General features: G+C 50.9%; 1 protein-coding gene across 1 annotated transcript; it reads right to left on the bottom strand.

Annotated features, from left to right (window-relative positions):
• Positions 1-2,178: 2,178 nt before the first annotated feature.
• On the bottom strand, positions 2,179-8,970 carry DHDH (dihydrodiol dehydrogenase). Its single transcript, XM_069457792.1, has 7 exons — positions 8,852-8,970; positions 8,302-8,413; positions 7,571-7,734; positions 6,182-6,434; positions 3,867-3,991; positions 2,545-2,695; positions 2,179-2,321 (listed from the first exon to the last, which is right to left on the bottom strand). Exons 1-7 carry the CDS (start codon positions 8,939-8,941, stop codon positions 2,212-2,214), a joined length of 1,005 nt encoding a protein of 334 aa, XP_069313893.1. The 5' UTR covers positions 8,942-8,970; the 3' UTR covers positions 2,179-2,211.
• Positions 8,971-16,775: the final 7,805 nt, after the last annotated feature.

Here is a 16,775-nt window from a genome sequence, read left to right as displayed (position 1 = left end):
AAAAAAAAAAGGCATGATTGAGTGTTAGGTAGCATACAGAAGAAAGGCTGGAGAAAACTTCTAAAAGAAGATAGTTGCCCTAGACTTTGAAAGATCAATTTGATTTGAAAACTGAAGACAGTAGCATTCACAAATCTTCCTTCCCTCCCTGCCCTTGTCATGGCCTCATCTAGCCGTAGCATGAAGAGGACTCCCTTGTTTCCCCTCACCCTCAGTGCTCCTGTACTCCACGTGAGAAGGGCATGCGTCAGGTAGCTGCACCTTCAGCCTGAGTCCCAGAATAAAAGATACTAGAACCAAACCTGAGCCCGAAGTGCACAGTCAGCAGCTAACATTTACTGACAACCTACTGTGTGCGAGGGGCTGTTCGTATACCATCTGCAATGGTCTGAATGTACATGTTCCCCCCAAATTCATGTGTTGAAACCTAACCCCCAAGGCGGTGGTATTAAGAGGTGGGACCTTTGGGAGGTGATTAGGTCATATGGGTGGAGCCCTAATGAATGTGATCTGTGCATGTGTTCTTTTTTTGGAGACAGCTCTGTGGCCCAGGCTAGGGTGCATTGGCATCACCATAGCTCACTGCAACCTCAAACTCCTGGCCTCAAGTGATCCTCCCGCCTCAGCCTCACAAAGTACTAGGATTACAGGTGTGAGCCACCTCGCTGTGCACTTATAAAACAGGCTTGGGGGACCCCTCTGCTCCTCCTGCCATGTGCAGATGCAGCAACAAGGGGCCATCTTTGAAGCAAAGAGTGAGCCCTCATCAGACACTGAATTTGCTGGTGCTTTGATCATGGACGTCCTAGCCTCCAGTACTGTGAGCAACAAATGTATGCTATTTATATTAATAAATTACCCAGTCTAAGGTATTTTGTTATAGTGGCCTGAATGGACTAAGACACCATCCCATTTAATCCTCACCACTGGTTTACTACTATCCTCTCTCCTTCACTGATGATGAGATAAAGGCAGAGAGAGGTTGGGAGAGTGTAGTCAGGGACACCTCCTACCCATGCATTATTGTCTTCCGAAGGTCACATTCACCATCTGGCTCCAGTGCCCAGACCTACACTTAACCAGCGTCTGAGACCTCCAATGAAACAAATGCCAAGGCAAGTGAAAGATTCGGAGAAAGACAGAGCCCTGGCCCTGAAGGCTTTAGTTACCATGCATCCCATTTCTGTGCAGGCCACTTTGACTTGCATTTCTGACACTTTCCTAAGGAAAAGCCTGACCAATATAATTGAATTTGAAGAGAGAAGGTTACAGGCAGGGAAAGCAACAAGAACAAAAGCTGGGTGGCTTTTGGGAACCCAGAAAGAGCATGATTTCTGAGGTGAGAAATCAGGCTGTTTTGCAAAAATGACTCGAAGGCAATGAGGGTCAAACCTCAGAGAGGCCATGACAGGGAACGTGGATCTGCTCATACGTGTCTGCCCCAGGAGCTTATGGGAAATGTGGTCCTGACAGCACCTTCCCCCACCCCATTATTCCACCCAAATTATTTTTTACTTTTTCTTTTCTTTTTTTTTTTTTTTTCAGGGAAGGGGAGGGGAGGGGAGGAAGGCAGAAGGGCCTTTTTTTCTTTTTTTAAATTTTCTTTTTTTACTTTTATTTTTTTTTAAATTGAGATACGGTCTTGCTCTGTTGCCCAGGCTGGTCTCAAATTCCCAGGCTTAAGTGATCCTCACCTCCCAAGTAGCTGGGGCCACAGGCACATGACACTATACCAGGCCCAAATTGTTTTCTAGTGACCCTTTGATGGTAGGCTCTCCAGCTCCTGCCAAACCACCACTACCAAGATATAAGATCTGTATAGAAACCATGTTTTGAGGCCGGGCGCGGTGGCTCACGCCTGTAATCCTAGCACTCTGGGAGGCCGAGGTGGGCGGATCGTTTGAGCTCAGGAGTTCGAGACCAGCCTGAGCAAGAGCGAGACCCCATCTCTACTAAAAATAGAAAGAAATTATATGGACAGCTAAAAATATATATAGAAAAAATTAGCCGGGCATGGTGGTGCATGCCTGTAGTCCCAGCTACTTGGGAGGCTGAGACAGGAGGATCGCTTGAGCTCAGGAGTTTGAGGTTGCTGTGAGCTAGGCTGACGCCACGGCACTCACTCTAGCCTGGGCAACAGAGTGAGACTCTGTCTCAAAAAAAAAAAAAAAAAAAAAAAGAAACCATGTTTTTATTTATTCAGGGTGCACATCAGAGTTTGTCTTGGGGGTAGGTGACTCCAATGGCCTTCCTGATCTCCTCAAGGATGTCAGCCAGGAGCTCGCTTTCTGCCAGGGGAATCACAGGACTTTCCTTCAAGCCTGGAGGGAGAGTGCAGTTAGGGACTCCGTCTTACCCACAAACCAGAGACCAAAAGAACTACAACTCCCAGAATCCCATGTGGCGGAGTAATTCATGGTTGAGGGGTATAGATGTCTCTGAGCATCCTGGGAGATGTAGTTTTAAACAGCTGGTGACAGTTTGAGGGGAAGCCCAACATCCCCCTACTAGGCCTGGCCTGTCCCGTGCCCCCCACATCCTTACCCTTGCGCAAACACTCCCGGACGTGCTTGGCTTCATAACACATGCCTGCTCCGTTTGTATAATTGCACTCCTTCGGGTCTGGGGGCAGCGGGAACTTCTTATGCTCCCCCTGCACCACCAGCTCTGTTGGGCACCAGCAGGGGGAAGGGATCTGGAGGAAGATAACAAGTGGCTCTGCTGCCCTCGCCCCTGCCCTAGAACATGCTGGGTGATACTCAGGGGCCTCCCTCCAGCACCCGTCTGTCCCCAGGGAGGTTTGGGCCCTTGTTCCTTCCTGGTTGCTAGGGGTTTGTTCCTTAGCAACACCGTTGTCCATTTGTCTTCCCAGGAGCAAACCTCTCTCCAGCCTGACACTGAGGACAAGGTGCTCCTTAGGTCTAGTGAAGAGGTCTTATCTTTGTGTCTTTGTGACTCCCCTTTTGTTCAGATAATCCAGCACCTTCTTCTCCACTAGGAGACCTGTTCTTTAGCCCCAGGGACCTGGGAAGCCTAAACTGTCATCCCCAAGTCTGGGCCAAAATGGAAATTCAGAGGTGCAGCCCTGACTCTGCATGGGAAACAAGGCCTGAATGATTGAGGTCCGTCCCTTAAAACCCAAGGCCAGGGCCGGGCGCGGTGGCTCACGCCTGTAATCCTAGCACTCTGGGAGGCCGAGGTGGGAGGATCGCTCGAGGTCAGGAGTTCGAGACCAGCCTGAATAAGAGCGAGACCCCATCTCTACTAAAAAATAGAAAGAAATTAACTGGACAACTAAAAATACATATAGAAAAAATTAGCCAGGCATTGTCGTGCATTCCTGTAGTCCCAGCTACTGGGGAGGCTGAGGCAGCAGGATTGCTTGAGCCCAGGAGTTTGGGGTTGCTGTGAGCTAGGCTGATGCCACGGCACTCTAGCCCAGGCAACAGAGCGAGACTGTCTCAAAAAAAAAAAAAAAAGACCCAAGGCCAGGCCCAAAGTCTTCTGCATGCTGGCTGCGAAGAACAGGGCTTCTTTCTAGCAACAGGACTCCAGGAAGCCCTGACCTTTGACACCCAGATCGTGCCCAGATCGTGCCTGGGAGCAATTCCAAAGGTCACAACTGCCCACTAAGCATGGTTGGTAGTAACTGGCTTCTCCTCGGGCCTAAAGCTACTTGACAGACCAGGAAGGAGCCAGCGGCCCAAACCTCATCCCTTGATTTGTTGTTAAGGAGGCTGAAATCCTCCGCAATGGTGTGAAAAATGGCTGGTTCAGCACTAATATATAGCTCCAAAAGCCACAGTTGGTCCCCCCCACATTGCGAAGGGCCACGATTCCCAGCTCTTGAGCCCGTTGCATCTCACCTGGGCCATGCCCTTGGTACCGCTCACTAAGGCAGTGTTGGAGAGCTGTGCGGTGATGCTGCAGGTGAAGCTGGCGTGGAGCCCTCCTGGGTACTGCATTAGCACAGTGACAGTGTCGTCCACACCTGGTGGGAAGTCATGGGTCAGGGCAGGGCTGGGTCTCTGAGGTCAGACTGCAAAGGCCTCCCTCAAATCCTCCCTGCAGAACCCGGGGTGAGAACCCTCACCTCTTGTACGGCAGTGAAAAAGAACACAGTGCTACAACAGAACACAGTGCTACAAGGATGAACCTCGAAAACACTATGCTAAGTGACAGAAGCCAGACACAAAAGGCCACATATTATATGATCCCATTTCTATGAAATATCCAAAATTGGCAAATCCATAGAGTCAGAAAGATTAGTAGGCCGGGCACGGTGGCTCACGCCTGTAATCCTAGCACTCTGGGAGGCCGAGGCGGGCGGATTGCTTGAGTTCAGGAGTTTGAGACCAGCCTGAACAAGAGCAAGACTCCGTCTCTACTAAAAATATAAAGAAATTATAGGCCGGGCGCGGTGGCTCACGCCTGTAATCCTAGCACTCTGGGAGGCCGAGGTGGGCGGATTGTTTGAGCTCAGGAGTTCGAGACCAGCCTGAGCAAGAGCGAGACCCCATCGCTACTAAAAATAGAAAGAAATTATATGGACAGCTAAAAATATATATAGAAAAAATTAGCCGGGCATGGTGGTGCATGCCTGTAGTCCCAGCTACTCGGGAGGCTGAGACAGGAGGATCGCTTGAGCTCAGGAGTTTGAGGTTGCTGTGAGCTAGGCTGACGCCACGGCACTCACTCTAGCCTGGGCAACAGAGTGAGACTCTGTCTCAAAAAAAAAAAAAAAAAAAGAAAAGAAATTATACAAACAGCTAAAAATATATGTAGAAAAATTAGCCGGGCATGGTGGCACATGCCTGTAGTCCCAGCTACTTGGGAGGCTGAAGCAGGAGGATCTCTTGAGCCCAGGAGTTTGAGGTTGCTGTGAGCTAGGCTGACGCCAAAGCACTCTAGCCCGGGCAACAGAGCAAGACTCTATCTCAAAAAAAAAAGAAGTACAGTCCATTTGCCCACTCTTCCCACTCCTGAAATCTGAGCTGGCCATGTGACTTGCAAACATGGTACAAGCAGAGCCTGGAAAAGTGTTTGCATATTGGGGCCTGCCCTCTTTGTGCTGTAGGTGGAATTCTGAGACCATGATATGAATGAACTCCAGCTAGTCAGCTGGAGAGGCCATGTGGAGAAGAACCGGGGCTCCCCAGACAATAGCCTACCACCTGCAAGGCATCAGTGAGGCCATCCTGTACCATCCAGCCCCAGCCAATAGCCAGCTGACTGCAGCTGCAGGAGTGAGACCAGCAGAAGAACCATCCAAGCTGAGCTCAGTCCAAATTGCCAACACACAGAATCACAAGCTTATTAATAATAAATGATCGCTATTTTTTTTTGTTTTGTTTTGTTTTTAGAGACAGGATCTCACTCTGTCACCCAGGTTGGAGCACAGTGGCCTGATCATAGCTCCCTGTAACTTTGAACTCCTGGGTTCAAGTGAATTGATCGTTATTTGGGGTAGTTTGTTATGCAGCAAGGGATCACTGAGACAACTTCAAAAAATAATAATCGGCCGGGCGCGGTGGCTCACGCCTGTAATCCTAGCACTCTGGGAGGCCGAGGTGGGCGGATCGTTTGAGCTCAGGAGTTCGAGACCAGCCTGAGCAAGAGCGAGACCCCATCTCTACTAAAAATAGAAAGAAATTATATGGACAGCTAAAAATATATATAGAAAAAATTAGCCGGGCATGGTGGTGCATGCCTGTAGTCCCAGCTACTTGGGAGGCTGAGACAGGAGGATCGCTTGAGCTCAGGAGTTTGAGGTTGCTGTGAGCTAGGCTGACGCCACGGCACTCACTCTAGCCTGGGCAACAGAGAGAGACTCTGTCTCAAAAAAAAAAAAAAAAAAAAAAAAATAATAATCGTTTATATTTATTAACTGCTTACCATTTGCCTCAACAGTTACTTCATTAACTCCCATGAGAACCCTATAATTGACATTTTACCAGTAAAGTAATATAAGGCTCAGAGATGTTGAGTCTCTTGGCCTAAGAGCAAAGTCTCAGTGCAAAGCCTGCCTGCACTCTCTACTCTGATTCTCTTTGAGTTCATGGGATATTCCTCTAGTTGTCTCATCTGATTCTCATGGACTAGAAGACCTATTCCCAGCTCAGTGCTCCCAGGAAGAGACAGTCACACCTATCACCATCAGATCATCCAGGACAGACGGTACCTGTTTCATGGTGCCTTCCTATGGCTGAAATTTTCTCTGGCTTCTGCCCACCAAAGACCATGGAGAAGAACTGCACACAGTAGATGCCGAGGTCCAGCAGGCCACCACCAGCCTGGGCCCAGTCTGTGACCCGGGGTAGATAGCTTAAGTTACTCCCAAATTCTACCCGAGCCACCCGGAGGTCTCCCAGAGTTCCCTGGGCCAAAACAGACCTCAGAGCCTCTGAAGCAGGAAAAAAGCGTGTCCAGATGGCCTGCAGACCACAGGGGAAAGAAGGGAAGACATGTAAGGGAAGGAAAAGAGTCAGGACTTGGGAATTAACCAGTTCTTCTCCCTTCTAGAGTCCCAATCTCTCTCTCTTTTTTTTTTTAGAGACAGGGTCTCATTCGCTGGAGCTAGGGTCCCAATCTTGAAGGGGTACCTACTGCTCCCCAGTCTGTAACCACAACCCATCAGTCCCCAAGTTGTGTCCCTCCTGCCCCTGACTCCTGGCCCTTGTCTTTTCTCATCTAAACCATCACCCCAGTCTTCCCACATTATGGGCTGAACTGTGTCCATACTCTCTGCCTGGCCAATTCATAAGTTAAAGTCTTAACTCCCTAGTTCCTCCAAAAGTGACTGTATTTGGAGACATGGTTTTTAGAGAGCTAATTATGTTAAAATGAGGTCATTCAGGTAGGCTCAAATCCTTGTAAGAAGAGGAAATTAAGACATTGACATGCATGCACAGAGGGAAGACCATGTGAAGACACACGGAGAAGATGGTTATCAGATGAAATCAACCCTACTAGGGACACCTTGATCTCAGACTTCCAGCCTCCAGAATTGCAAGAAAATACATTTCTGTTGTTTAAGCCACCCTGTCTGTAGTACTTTGTTAGGTCAGCTCTAGCAAACTAATTCACCCAGTCTCTTCCTGGCAGTCACCTCCACATGGCCCCAGAGGGATCTTTCTTTCCTTTAGATCTGACCCTGTCTCACCCCATGCTCAATATCCTTTTATGGAGTCAGATGCAGTGGCTCATGCCTGTCATCCAAGCACTTTGGAAGGCCAAGGTGGGAGGATCGCTTGAGCCCAGGAGTTTGAGATGAGCCTGGGCAGTATATCAAGACCCCATCCCTATAAAAAATAAGTAACATAGCTAGGAAAGTAGGGAATTGGCACCATGTTTGCTAAGGGTCAAAAACACTGGCTCCTCTGTAATGGATGTTGCCAGGGGATTCCAGAACATCCTGGCCAATACACTGACCACTAGTTTAATTTTCGTGGCCATGTTGACTGTTGGCAAACACTTTCTTTGTGTTCCTTACAAAATGTCCACGGGCAACTGTGTTTAGCCATGGCAAGCAGTGCCATGTCGGATGTTGCAGGGGCCACTTGGCTCTTACCTCCATAAGGAAGAGGCCTCGGGTTCTGGCCTCGGCAACCATCTCGCGAACTTCCGCCGCGTTCACGCCCATGGGCTTCTCGCATAGGACGGCTTTGCCGGCGGCCAGGCACAGCAGCACAGCTGCCTTGTGCTGGGGGTGCTGGGCGCCAATGTAGGCCACCTCTAGGGTGGAAAGATCAAAGTTCAGAAGCCCCGCCCACCTCAGCCCGATAGGATCCGCCCACAACTAAGAAGCCCCGCCCCCAACGTCCAGGGACAGTGGTCCATAACATGGCTTGAGGTCAGGAGTTCGAGACCTGCCTGAGCAAGGGCGAGACACCTGCCCCCCCCCCCCGCCTTGTCTCTATCAAAAAAAAAAAAAAAAAATAGCCGGGCGTGGTGGTCTGCGCCTGCAGCCCCAGCTACTGGGGAGGCTGAGGCAGGAGGATCCCTTGAGCCCAGGAGTTGGAGGCTGCAGTCAGCTATGACGACGCCACTGCACTCTAGCCCGGGCGACAGAGCAAGACCCTTCTAAAAAAAAAAAAAAGCGCCTCATCTTTACGGCGGAGGCGCAATTTAACAGCCGGTCCAGACCAAGCCCGTTGCTACAGCTGCGCCTCCCGGCTCAAGGTCCTTCCAGAAGCCCAGAGGGATTGGCCCTTCCCGCGGAGCCTTGCACCTCTCCTGGGGCCGCCAGGAGGCAGCGCCCGGGGTTGCGGAGCCAGCACCCCCACCGCCCTCGCCACTCACCCACGTTGGGGTCCTTGGCCAGCTCTTCATAGGAGCCGTAAGCCTTAGGGATGTCGTATTTCCGTGCAAACTCCTTCGCCCGGCTCAGGTCCCGGGCCGCCACCGCCACCACCTGGAGGGGCGCCAGAGTCAGACTTGAGTTGAGGGGCTGAGGCAGGTGTGAGAGACAGGTGGATGGGAGGGAGGCTCCGAGCGTAGGGAGAGATTACATCCTTCAAGAGGGCAGAGGGGGAGATGTGGCCCTGGAGGAAAAGGTGACAGGGGCTAGACACTTGGGCCCTGGGAAAGAGTGATCTGGGGACAGCGATTATTAAATCCCCTAATACCTAAATTACTTCTCTTCACAGTAGCTCACATCAAGACACTCCCAAACCGCAAAGAACTCGGGTTTAGAGGACAGAGGTGGAGAAGGAATAAGGAGAAAACAGGTGTTGTTTCACTGCCTTGGGGACCCATAAGTCTGGGACCCTAAACTGCTCCCTGGGTCAGACACAGGAGTCCCGGCCACCCCCCTCCCCCGCCTCCCCCAGACTGCGGAGGGAGGGCGGACCTGGTGCTCGGAGCTGGGCAGCGTCCGCAGCACGGCCGTGAAGTCGCTGGAGATGAGGCCGGCTGACACGATGCCCCAGCGGAGCGCCATCGCCACCACGAGTCCCCACGAGACCTTTGAACTCTGCCGGCAGCGAATTAAAGACCTGACGCTCCGCCCATCGGGTCCCACCCTCCGCGCCCACTGCTTCTACGCCGCCTCTCATTGGCCTCCGGTCCCAAAGGGATGGATGACGTCATTGGGTCCTAGCGTCCCCATTGGAAGAGCGCACCGCTAAGCTGCGCCTTACGGGGGAGCACGTGTTCAGTCCTGGCTTTTTCAGACTTGTAGCCGCGTGATCTAGGGCGCGGGGTTGGGGGGTGCGGGCTTCGGGGAGGCTTTATTTTCTCATAAACTCCGACCCTTGGGGTGTTGGATTTAATGTCCTGCCCTCTGGACTTTGTTGCGACCTTGCCCTCTTCTCATCTTATCGCTCCGGAAGCCGCGCACGCACCCTTAGGAGTTGTCCAGAGGGAGAGAGAGAAGGGTATTAATAGCAAAGACAATAATAATTATTAATGAAAAAAATAATTATTAATGTTTACAGAGTGCCTGTAGGCCACGCCCCCAGCTCCACGCGTTACTTTCTCATCCCTGATTTCTCACCGCAGACCTGGGAACTAGGTTCTTTTGCCACCAGCTCACAGAGTGGGGACACTGAGACACCCCCCCCCCGCCAAGATCCCTGGTCATTTTTTCCATGTCTCACAGCTGGGAGGTGCAGACCTGCCAATTGAGGCTGCTTCCAGCGGTTATAGTTTTAGAAACCAGGCTCTCCTGCTTTAGAGCCCAGGAGCCTGGCTGGCTGGTGTGAAATTCCTCCTGACCCCTTCCTGGCCGTATTGCTTTGGACAAGGGGATGCTTTCTGTAAACTAAAATAAAATCTTAAGCCCCCCAGCGGACTGAATGGACCTTGTCTTGGCCAAGGGGACCCCAGAAAAACCTTAAAAACTGAGTTGCTGGCTGTGAGGGGAAGGGAGGTCGCATGCCTAGTTATGTCTCCTCCATTTTGGAGTTACTTTTTGTAACTACAGGGTAGTAAATCATTAACAGGCTTAAGGCCATACAAGGTGAAGGTTAAAACACTAGCACATCTCAAATCACTTGAATCTGGTTATAGGTATGTGTCCAATGGCTTATCTCTGTGATCAACAGACTTCTTTCCTTATCTTAAAACGTTTCAAGCCTTCAGACAAAGCTTCATTACTTTAACCAATTGCAAATCTACGAATCTTTAAACTCATCATAACTTGTAAGCTCCGCACCAACCCCCACCAGATGTCCTGCCTTTTTGGGCCAAACGGATGTACGCCTTCCATGTATTGATTTATGACTTTAGGTGTAATTTCTGTCTCCCTAAAATGCATCAAACCAAATGGTAACCCAACCACAGTGGGACCATTTGATCAAGGCTTCTTGGGTGTGGCTCTCTGGGCCATAATCGCACATATCTGGCTCAGAATGAACTTCTTTGAATTATTTCACAGAGTTTGGGTTCTTTTCCATTGACACTTCTGTGGACCTCATTTTTCTAATCCGGAAACAGAGGTCCCCATAGCATCCACCTACACAGGACTGTGAGGAGGATCAGCTGAGCTCTGTAGTCTATCAGGTAAAACATGGGACATTATTATGCTTCACTGGCTGGGCAGTTTCACCCACAGTAGAGTATTAATCAATTTCCCTTACCCCCTGGACATTTAATTAGGGCCTCAGTGTCACGTAGGGACTCACGGGTTTCAGTTACATACACTGCTGAATAAAAACATGAATGGAGTCCACTTAGGGCACAATATCACTACTATGAAAAAAAAAAAGGAAAAAGGAACTTTTTGAAATTGATGCTCCTGAGTATTTTTCCTAGAGAGATAAAAACTTCAGTTTGCATACAAACATGTACACTACTGTTCATAGCAGCTCTTGTTTTCTTTTTTTCTTCTTCCTTTTTTTTTAAAAAAATTTTGACACAGGATCTTGCTCTGTTGCCTAGGGTAGAGTGCAGTGGTATCATCATAACTCACAGCAACCTCAAACTCCTGGCCTCAAGTGATCCTCCTGCCTTGGCCTCCCAAAGTGCTAGGATTACAGGTGTGAGCCACCGAACTGGGTCATAACAGCTTTATTTGTAAAAGCTCAAGCGGGAATGTCTTTTAACCTGCCACTGGATAAACAAACTGGTGTACAGAAACAATGAAATACGATATTTCGCAATATAAAGAAATGAACTGTTGGCCGGGCCCGTGGCTCATGCCTGTAATCCTAGCACTCTGGGAGGTTGAGGTGGGTGGATTGTTTGAGCTCAGGAGTTCGAGATCAGCCTGAGCAAGAGCAAGACCCCGTCTCTACTAAAAATAGAAAGACATTATATGGACAACTAAAAATATATATAGAAAAAATTAGCCAGGCATGGTGGCACTTGCCTGTAGTCCCAGCTACTGGGGAGGCTGAGGCAGAAAGATTGCTTGAGCCCAGGAGTTTGAGGTTGCTGTGAGCTAGGCAGATGCCACAGCATGCTAGCCTGGGCAACAGAGTGAAACTCTGTCTCAAAAAAGAAAAAGAAAAAGAAAAGAAAAGAAAGAAATTGTATCAATCAGCTTAGGGTGGGTTATGTTGCAGTAACAAATAGCCCCCAAAATCTCATGGCTTAACACAATTAAGTCTCATTTCTTACTATAGAGGGTAAAGCAACTCTATCTTGGATGCTAATCCGACATGTTGAATTCTGATTAACCCCAGTTCCGGGAATGCCTCTAAGATTTCTATTTTCTACTTATCTTAAATCCTGTCCTTAGGTCAAGCCAACTTTGATGTTATCCTAAACGCCTACTGACCGGTAAGTCTTGCCCCTAGGCAAATCATTGCTTTTCCCTGAGGGATCGACTCCCACTGTCCTACACATTCCTTTCCTCCCTGTGGCCCTCTCTCCTGAGTATTCTGGACTATCTGGCAGCTCGATGTCATCACAAGAGTCCTTATGAGGAGGCAGGAGGGTCAGAACCAGACAAGGAGATATGACGACAGAAGAGAGTGAGAGAGATTTGAAGAGGTCACATTGCTAGCTTTGAAGATAAAGGAAGGGGCCTTGAGCCAAGGAATGCAGGCGGCCTCCAGGAGCTGCAAAAGGCCAGGAAATGGATGCTCCCCTACAGCTTCCAGAAGGAACCAGTCTGGCTGACATATTGATTTTCTTTTAATTAAAAAAAAAAATGCTTTTTTTTTTTTAAAGATGGGGTCTCACTATGTTGTCCAGGCTGGTCTCAAACTCCTTGAGTTTTGGCCTCTCAAAGTGCTGGGATTTATGGGCATGAGCCACTGCACTTGGCCAACACCTTGATTTTAACCAAATAAGACCTCTAGAACCGTAAGAGAATAAATTCATGTTTTAAACCATGAAGCTGGAGATATTGTGCTACAGCAGCAAACAGGAGGCTAACACACAGCCCTAAGACCATCATGTCATGTGCCAGAACAGGGGACACCCAGGCAGTGTAGGGGCCAGAGGGGTGCTCCTAGCACAGCCCAGGGCATCAGGGCAGGCTGGCAGATTAGGGGACCATGGAACTGCGTCTCAGAAGGTTTTGATGGAGGTTTTTCAGGCATAGAAGGAGAGATGGCCTTCCAGGCAGTGGAAACCTACGACACAGTACAAAGCAGGATACATCTAGAAGAGGCTGGAGCCCAGGGTGGGAGGGGGACACCCGGGAAGTAGACGGAGAGAGGTCAACTGGGCCACGTGTGAAAGGCCAACGAGTTGACCCCGCAGGCAATGGGGCATGGGGAGGGGAAGGCAGCGTCATATCCAAGTTTTAGAAAAACACCTGTGAAATTAAAGGTCACGCAGAAACTTTCTACCATGCAAGGTGTGGGTGGACAGTGTACCAGGAAGAGAGCATAGCATTTATTCATGAACTCATTCGTACGCCAGAATTTTTTGACTGTAAATTCAGTGCCAAAAAGAGCATTGTAGGATGGTTAAGAGCAAAAAAAAAAAAAAAAAAAAAGCTTTGGATCAGTTTGCCTGGGTTCAAATTCCCGCTCTGCCGGTAACCAGCTGTGGGGCCGCGAGCAACTAACTGCCTCCCTTATTTGCCTCATCTGTAAAATGGTGGCGATGACAGCGATGACCTCTTGGGGTTGTGGTGAAGATGAAATGAATTGTTATTTATGTCGGGTCACGTGCTCGGGATGGCGCCTGCCACATCCCAAGCGCTATGGAAGCGTTGGCTACTGTGAATCTGTGTGTATCAGTTTCCTGTCGCCGCGGTGACAAATGCCCACCATCAGTAGTAGGGAGGGGTGATCGTGATATTGGGGGAGTTCTGATCGCTGCACCTCACGGAGGGAGGAGGGGAGACATTGAGAAGATAATGGCCGTGAAGGGATGACACTTATAACGGGGACAGACAGTGAGAGCCAGGAGGCTGGGGTGGGGGGGGACAGGAGAGGACAGAAGATGAGGGGTGAGTTGAGACCAGGGCTGGGGCCTTAGGGATGGGGAAGCGCTGATGGGACAGAGAGAGTCAGGGAGGAGGAGGGAGGGAGGGGACAGGACCTAGGGTCTCGCCCAGTCGTAGGTGCCTCATGGGTGGCTCACGGGCCGTTCTAATGTTTGGGAGGAGGAGTGGATGGGGGACAGTGACAACCCAGTTTGGAACCCAGTGAAGGCCTGGGACTGAAATGCCAGGAGAGCAAGAAGTCGAAGCCCAGAGGAAAGACAAGTTCAAGACCAAGGAGTGGAGGAGAGGCCCCTAGCACCTTAAGATCCCGCTAGAGCTGATCATGGGCAGTGGCTTTGGCTAATGAGGGGGCGACTGGGCCCCTAGAAGGGGAGGCTGCTGGATGGGGGTCGGGGGAGGAACTGATAAGGAAAACTCCCATCTATTACTTGGCACAGCAGCCGCCTGAGACCCCCGCCCCTCACGGAGGACCCACATTAGCATATCACTAACCTAACCCCTGGTACATTAACATATCACTGACCTAACCTTTGGCACATCAGCATAACACTAATCCTATTGCCTGGTGCAGACGCTAAACTTATTATCTGGCGGGCATTGTCACCTGAGACCCCCCTCCCCTTGGATCACCCCAACTTAATAAAAATGGGAAAACTCAGGTAGACGGGGCTCAGAATTTGGTGGCGAGACCCCTCTGAGCCCGCCGGCGAATAAACGTTGATCCTCCGACTGTCCGTGTGCCGCTCGGTTTGTCCTCGGGACCACTCGCTGTAACACTCGCCGTAACAGAACTCCTTGGTGAGAAGGGGCTCGGCCCAGGGCTCTGACCGCCAGGAAGCCTCTGGCTGCTGTGACAAATGACCACAGACTTAGTGGCTTAAAACAACACACTTGACTTCTCTTACAGTTCTGGAGGTCAGAAGCCCAAATTGGGTCTCACGGGGCTCAAAGCAACATGTCAGCAGGTCTGTGCCCCTCACAGGCGCCAAGGGGGGAATCTGCGTCCTCACCCGCTCTGGCTCGCGGAGGGCACCGCTTTCCCCGGCTCTCAGCCCACCCCCCTCCGACCTTCTGTTGTCACCTCTCTCTTCTAGACACACCTGCGATTATATTGGGCCCACCTGGCTAAGCCGGGATCCTCTTGAGATCCTTAACCACAGCTGCAAAGTCCCCTTGGCCACAGTCACACACCCACCGGATCTGCGGATTAGGGTGTGAAAACTTTGGGAAGCCATTTTCTGCTGCCCACGGGGTACCTTTAAAATGTAGGTTTTGGGGCCAGGCGCGGTGGCTCACGCCTGTAATCCCAGCACTCTGGGAGGTCGAGGGGAGAGGATCGCTTGAGCCCAGGAGTTTGAGGTTGCTGTGAGCTAGGCTGCCGCCACGGCACTCACTCTAGCCTGGGCAACAGAGTGAGGCTCTGTCTGAAAAAAAAAAAAAAAAAAAGGTAGGTTTTGGTATTAGTTACCTATGGTGAGGCCAACAGATGAGGAGAAAATTGCCATTGAAAAGATAGTTTGCTGCTCACCCCCAAGGTCGGGGGCGGAGAGCAGAGGCGGGAGAACGTGAGCAGGAGCCTTGCTGTGTGTGTGTGGGGGGGATGCACTGGGAGCAGGGGCAGCAGGGGGGATTAGCCGGCTTGGATCTTTTCAGCAGGCCCCGGGGGGTGCAGGCTGTCCTGAATTGCCGGGTACCTGGCCTTGGGGTGATTAGGGCAGGAACGTTGGCTGGACTGGAAGAGCCACTGATAAAGGAGGGGTTGGGGTGTGGGGGAGGGGGCTGGGATGCAGGAGGGGGGTGGGGTGTGGGGGAGGGGGCTGGGATGCAGGAGGGGGTTGAGGTGTGGGGGAGGGGGCTGGGATGCAGGAGGGGATTGGGGTGTGGGGGAGGGGCTGCGACGGGGGGAGGGTTGGGTGTGGGGGAGGGGGCTGGGATGCGGGAGGGGATTGGGGTGTGGGGGAGGGGCTGCGATGGGGGGAGGGGCTGCGATGGGGGAGGGGCTGCGATGGGGGAAGGGTTGGGGTGTGGGGGAGGGGGCTAGGGTGTAGTGGAGGTGGTTGGTGGTGGGGAGGGGCTGGAGATGTGGGTATTGGTTGATTTGCATGTGAAAGGAGAGTCGTTTACTGTCCCCAGCAAGTGGCTAGCCCTGGGAGGGGCAGTCTCTCCAGTATCATCAAAGCCCCAGATGTCAAAACATCGGGAACACTCGGTTAATATAGAGGGAGACAAAGACCCAGAGTAGGGGTGAAGGCAGAGTTTGAATCCGGGGGACACGTGAGGCCCCAGCTCCCCCGTTCTCCGTTTCTGTCTCTTCCCTGAGACTCCCAAATCCTCCGACAGTGCCCTCCGAGCCCTGTGTACCTCAGCAGCTTCCACCCCTGTGGGACAGGACATTCCGGGGAGAGAGGAAGCATTTAAAACCTGTGCAGCAAGCACAGGGAGCACGCGGATCAAAACCCAAATCATTTTCAGAGTAAATATAAACGATTAAAATAATTCTGTCGATTTAAAAGGACAAGACTTAAAGGTCAGGTGGGGTGCGGTGGAGTTTGCTCAGGGCATGGGCGACCCCCCTTCTTGCCTGTGTGTGTGTGTAGGGGGCCCTGTCTTCTGCATGGGGCCGTGAACTTGACAGACACGCCCCCCATCCCTGCTCCTTTGGGAACGTGGAGTCTGTTAGGGGAAACAGAGTAACTGAGTGAACACACAAATGAAGAATTGCAGGTTGTGAAAAGCATCCAGGGGCTGGCATGGGTGCCCTCAGATATGGGGATCAAGGACATGTTCCCAGAGTTGCTGGATGTATAAATGTGTCCAAATAATAACAGTAATGGCAGCTGCTGCTTGCTGACTTCAAGTTTAAGGACAGGAGCCATGCCATTCCTGTGTTACTGTCATTGAATTCTTCAGAGAACCCTGTAAGCTTGCTACCCCCATTTTATGCCCATTTTCCAGATTGGACCACTGAGGCTCAGCTCCCACCGTTTTCCCAGAGAGCAGCAGAGACAGGGTGTGTTGTCGAGGTTCAGCTGGGGGACATGGCACACACACAGCTTCCCAGGATCCTCCCAGGGTGTTCCAGGGGCCTGGGAATATGTATTGTTAATGAGTCTCCCAGCGAGTTTTTATTAGGGCTTCCTTTAGCTTCTTGCTCCCTGGAGCTGCCAAGCTAGACCTGCCCCAGGCCCAGTGGTGTAAGGGTAGCCCGGCTGTCTGTGGGGAAGGGGCAGAGAAAGGGCTCTGATTTGCAGCCTTTGCCAAGATCCATGGTGTAAATTCTCCCACCACGGCTGTTTCCAACCACCAGTGATTTAACACCTTGTAAAATTCTTGCAAATTTATTAATAACAGTTGGCTCTCCAATGCTGGTATGAGCAGGTTCCAGCAAACCACTGTAGCCGTACCACTTTTTTTTTTAATACTTCTA

This window comes from Eulemur rufifrons, chromosome 24 (genome assembly GCF_041146395.1).
Source record: "Eulemur rufifrons isolate Redbay chromosome 24, OSU_ERuf_1, whole genome shotgun sequence".
Lineage (NCBI taxonomy): Eukaryota > Metazoa > Chordata > Mammalia > Primates > Lemuridae > Eulemur > Eulemur rufifrons.
This window is presented reverse-complemented; position numbering and strand designations above follow the sequence as displayed.

Bases quoted from the DNA above. Each gene is read 5' to 3' on its own strand.
- DHDH (XM_069457792.1), bottom strand. From the start codon at position 8,941: ATGGCGCTCCGCTGGGGCATCGTGTCAGCCGGCCTCATCTCCAGCGAC. The intron at 3,992-6,181 runs GTACCGTCTGTC...ACTTCCCACCAG, and splicing joins AGGAAGGCACCATGAAACAG to GTGTGGACGACACTGTCACT. The intron at 2,696-3,866 runs GTGAGATGCAAC...ATCTTCCTCCAG, and splicing joins GTACCAAGGGCATGGCCCAG to ATCCCTTCCCCCTGCTGGTG.